The sequence below is a fragment of the Chanos chanos genome, chromosome 14 (assembly GCF_902362185.1).
Source record: "Chanos chanos chromosome 14, fChaCha1.1, whole genome shotgun sequence".
In the NCBI taxonomy this organism is placed as follows: Eukaryota; Metazoa; Chordata; class Actinopteri; order Gonorynchiformes; family Chanidae; genus Chanos; species Chanos chanos.
The window spans coordinates 3,559,497-3,564,496 of NC_044508.1; the positions used below are offsets into that span (position 1 = coordinate 3,559,497).

The 5,000-nt window shown below is 43.8% G+C and overlaps 1 protein-coding gene across 1 annotated transcript in view; it reads left to right on the plus strand.

Moving 5' to 3' along the window:
- Positions 1 to 5,000, plus strand: part of taok3a (TAO kinase 3a) — a 43,398-nt gene that overhangs the window by 20,902 nt on the left and 17,496 nt on the right. Inside the window, exons 3-9 of the mRNA XM_030791229.1 lie at positions 1,099 to 1,296; positions 2,286 to 2,357; positions 2,658 to 2,759; positions 3,257 to 3,302; positions 3,920 to 4,016; positions 4,521 to 4,634; positions 4,865 to 4,956. Coding sequence (XP_030647089.1) covers positions 1,165 to 1,296; positions 2,286 to 2,357; positions 2,658 to 2,759; positions 3,257 to 3,302; positions 3,920 to 4,016; positions 4,521 to 4,634; positions 4,865 to 4,956 — 655 coding nt within the window. The 5' untranslated portion in view covers positions 1,099 to 1,164. The remainder of the gene's footprint in view (positions 1 to 1,098; positions 1,297 to 2,285; positions 2,358 to 2,657; positions 2,760 to 3,256; positions 3,303 to 3,919; positions 4,017 to 4,520; positions 4,635 to 4,864; positions 4,957 to 5,000) is intronic.

Sequence of the window (5,000 nt, forward strand, 5' to 3'; positions counted from 1 at the left end):
GCAGCCCACGTCTCACGCGCTCCTAACATACATACTCACACACACACACACACAGACACACACGCAGTCTACGGCCATCTGGGGAAGTGGCGTTTTTGAAGCAGACATGCCTTCTCCATAGAGATGGGTTCCTTTTTTGGCGGTTGACTCGACATCCTGTTTCTGTGTGGATGTGAGTTCCTGGTTAAATAGAAGCAGTCAAGGCTGCAGCAGATTTTCTCTGCTTTATTCTTTTTTTTTTTTTATTCTTCACTCTGTCCTGTGGATTAAGGGTATGTGTGTGTGTGTGTGTGTGTGTCTCTCTCTCTCTCTCTCTCTCTCTCTCTCTCTCTCTCACACTCTCCCTCTCTCTCTCTCTCTCTCTCTCTCTCTCTGTGTGTATGTGTGTGTCTCTCTCTCTCTCACTCTCTCTCGCTCTCTCTCTCTCTGTGTGTATGTGTGTGTCTCTCTCTCTCTCTCTCTCTCTCTCTCTCTCTCTCTCTCTCTCTCTGTCTGTGGGTGTGTGAGATTCTGTAAGAGATACAAAATCTTGTGAAAATTTGCATTATTTCTGCACAATACTAGCCATGCTTTCTCTCTCTCTCTCTCTCTCTCTCTCTCTGTGTGTGTGTGAGAGAGATACAAAATCTTGTGAAGATGTGCGCTATTTCGGCACAATCCTAGCCATGTGCTCTCTGTGCGTGTGTGTGTGTGAGCGATTCTATAAGAGATACAGACTGTTGTGAAAATGTGCATTATTTCGGCACAATCCCAGCCATGCTTGCGAGATTGGGAGCAGCTGTAGAAGTACTGATTTGAAATATATTTGTAATCATATAAGCATAAATCCTTCATCCCTGGATTGTTTCTTGCAGTAATTTTGTAGACATACTTTCATATTTCATACATCAGAACTTAGCATTCATATGGTCTCCAAAAACGTGTAGGACAAGGTGTGTCACCCTGCTCATTATTGATGCTATGTTTCAGTTCAGCACTGGGAAAGAAACATTCATGGGTTTAAAAAAAAAAAAAAAAAGAAATGGTAAATCGTTAAAACTAAACAACAGAGAGAGTCTGACTGATTGTTTTGTTTTGTTTTGTTTTTGTTTTAAGCAGATACAGACAGTAAATGCCGGGCTCGTCGATGTGGGAGATCAGCGCGTGGAAACTGACTAGCTTATAATGCCCTCATCCACACGAAAGGGTGCTCTGAAGGATCCGGAACTCGCTGACCTCTTCTTCAAAGATGACCCCGAGGACGTGTTCTGCGACCTTCACGAGATCGGCCATGGCAGCTTTGGGGCGGTCTACTTCGTACGTTTTTTTTGTGATTTTATTTATTTTTTTTTTAAAGACCAGTATATTATATGTAACTTTCGATGGGTCATTTACTGCTTTGGGATAGCTAAGAGTTATAGATTCCAGTGATTCCTAGAGCTAGTACGGAATTTTTGCGTAGAATTTCCATGAGATTGGAGATTAGTTTTCGGTTGGTTCAAAGACACGTTGAAAAGCATTTTTACAATGAAAAAAATGTGACGGATTATATTCTCCCCCGCTTTCTCTCAGACGCGGCCGAATGCGCATCCTTGGCACCTAATGTTAAAAAAAAATCATAATATTTTGGGTTTTGCAGATATTAAACCATCAAAGGTCCCTGACAAGGTCTTACTGCTCTCCTTAATCTCTCAAACTAATAACTCAAAGCCTTCCGAGTCCAAATCTGTACCATGGATCGGAATCTGGGCTACAAATCCCTGAGCCAACCCCCCCCCCCCCCCCCCCCCCCCGCCCTTCAGCCCCTCCAGATGCAAAGCTCTGGGGAGGAAAAAAAAAACAGAAGAGAAAAAAAAAACAAACTGCATGTTCCTCATAAGACAGCTGTTAGTTCAGCTTGGCGAGTGTGTGTGTGCGTGCGTGTGTGTGTGCGTGTGTGTGTGTGGAGGGGGCAGCTGGTGATCTGCGGTGGAGATCACTGGGACAGGGCAGCATTGCTCCACTGGCTGCCTCACACCCATCTTAGAGTCTCTGTCTGAGGAGGAAAATGGAGATGACATGTGACGTCGTCAGGGCGACCTGACAGGCGCTCAGTGTTCCCACTGAAACACAACATGCAACGCTCCATATTCCTGTAGAGCGCTCATGATGACCCTCAGAGGCGGTTGTCTCATGGTGTTCCAAACCTGGTTCAGACTGTAGTCCCGCGGTGACCCGAGCCTAAGAAATGTCCACGTGCTACAAGGCTCTGATCTTCAGCTCTCCCGTTAGACTGATCATGTGACTTCTTCTTTTCCCCCCGTCAGGCCCGAAACTCCTACTCCAATGAAGTGGTTGCCATCAAGAAGATGTCTTATAATGGAAAACAGACCACAGAGGTGAGAGAGATTCAAATGTTGGCACTTTTAACCATCACCCCTGTTTTACAGTCAGTAGAAATATCAGAGTTCATTTTTGGCAAATTTTTCGAGAACAAACAGAATAATCTAACGCCTTGGAAAAATGTCTTCATCCAGTATTCAGGACAGAGAGCTACTGTGTTACTGATGTGAAAAAAATCTCTCGCAAAGAGTTGAACATTTTGCTTGTTTGTGTGCGTGTGTGTGCGTGTGTGTGCGTGTGTGTGCGTGTGTGTGCGTGTGTGTGCGTATGTGTACGTGTGTGTGTCTATCCCACAGAAATGGCAGGACATCATCAAAGAGGTCAAGTTTTTGGTACAGCTACAACACCCAAACACCATCGAATACAAAGGCTGCTACTTGAAAGACAACACTGCCTGGGTATGTACAGCTCCGACTAATCTAATGGCTCGGTGAATGACGTGTTCAGTATTTCATTGTTACTGTAACGGTTTATTGACTGGATGATTTGAGTGGTCATTATGGTTGGATGATATGGACAAACTGTCACCATGACAATGGTATGTGACACGTTTGAACCAGATGAACCAGTGAACTCTCACCCAGATTCGTGGGATGTAATGTGTGTGACATGTCCACTTTAACTGCAAGTTTCCAGTTAATATATAATAGCCAAACTGATCCAAGTTTTAAAAATTGAAAAAAGTATTTTCAGCATAAAAGCAGTTTATAGACCTTTGGAAAACTGGGGCTTGTATTACTGTCCAACAAGGTCGTCGACGGTTTAAATTTCATGTCAGGGTAACAGGACGCTCGCTGATTATGGGCCAGACCCAAAGCTCAGCGTGTGGCATTCAGGAGTGTGTTTGCACTGTTGGCTGCTCTCCACACAGTCATGTTGTCATTTTGTCTTCCAGCTGGTGATGGAGTACTGCCTGGGTTCTGCCTCGGACCTGTTAGAAGGTAAGCAGACGTGTGACACACACTGTTACTGGCTCAAACACGTGTCGTAGGGTTTCAGACTGCCCCGTTCCTCTCTGTCAAACAAAGACGCTCGTTGTCGGCTCCCTGTCCGATAAGCCGCGGTTCATCTGCCGCGGAGAGGCGTTCCAGCCTTGCTTAAACATCGCCGTCGTCTTGGTTAGGTTTAGTTGCGGTCATGGAAATGTGCGTTAGGTTGATGACATGCTGTCATGAGACTTGGGTCAACACACAGTCAACCCGCTGAACTCAAAATAAACCCATGCTCTGTCCATCCGTCGATCTGTTCATCCATATATCTGTCTGTCTGTCTATCGTTTTTTTTAGTTTTTTTGTTTTGATGTAACCTCAGAAAGATTTATTCAACTCTTGTGTTGTTTTTTTTTTGTTTTTTTAAAAAAAAAAAATGCTTTGTCCCTCAGCTATCAACTGTTTGCAAGATGCTTCCAAATACAAGAGTTTTGCCTCTTTTTGTTTTGAAGGACGTCTTCCAGGAGCCATACAGAATGTACCCTGTGTTTTCCAGTAGCCTTATGGTCTTTTATGTATATCTGTTTTTTTTCCCCTCTAATGTCTCTGATGTGTCTGTTTTTGAACAGTCCATAAGAAACCACTCCAAGAGGTTGAAATTGCTGCCATAGCACATGGTGCCTTAATGGGGCTGGCTTACCTACATTCCCATAACATGATTCACCGGTGAGTCTACCTCTCATCTCCATGGCCTTCTTCTTCTTCTTCTTCTTCTTCTTCTTCTTCCTCTTCTTCTTCTTCTTCCTCTTCTTCTTCCTCTTGTTCTTCTTCTTCTTCTTCCTCTTCTTCTTCCTCTTGTTTTTCTTCTTCCGCTCGCTGTCTCCCTCTAAGATCCTTTTTTTTATGTCATGATGTGTCCCAGGTCCACGTGCCATGGTTTAATTATTGGTCTGTTTTTTTTTTTATAGTAAGTCTTTTGACAGATAGGGAGATCTTATCATTTTAGTGCTAACTGTTGATCTTTTTTTTTTTTGTTAGTTTTATTGAAGGGAAACTATAAAAAGCATAAACATGTCATGTATAAATAGTTCCTCAAAGTATCCGTGTCATCACTGTGCACGATAACCAATGTTTAGTCATCAGTTAGCAAACATTTTCATGTAACTTTCTGGAATGCCATTGGCTGAAGTTTGGGATCTTTCATTCTGATTGGTTGTCTCTCCTCTGCAGGGATGTGAAAGCTGGAAACATTCTCCTGACTGAGCCAGGCCAGGTCAAACTGGCAGACTTTGGGTCCGCCTCCATAGCCTCTCCTGCCAACTCTTTTGTAGGAACCCCTTATTGGTCAGTGCATCGAAGTAACCGTCCAATCAGAGCTTTTTCTGTCATATTCGCATTAGTTTGTTTAATGAACAACTCTTTATCTTGTATCAGAATTAGAGTTCAGACCGTTTACATCTCTGCTCAGGATAGGACACAGTGAAGAGCAAACGAAACAGACGTCAAATCCATATAAAAGACTACTAATGTCAATGGTCGTGACATTTCTCACTTAAAAAAACTCTGTTCCTTAGGATGGCCCCTGAGGTGATCCTGGCCATGGATGAGGGCCAGTACGACGGGAAAGTGGACATCTGGTCTCTGGGAATTACCTGCATTGAGCTGGGTGCGTGTATGGGTGTGAGTGTGTGTGTGTGTGTGTGTGCGCGC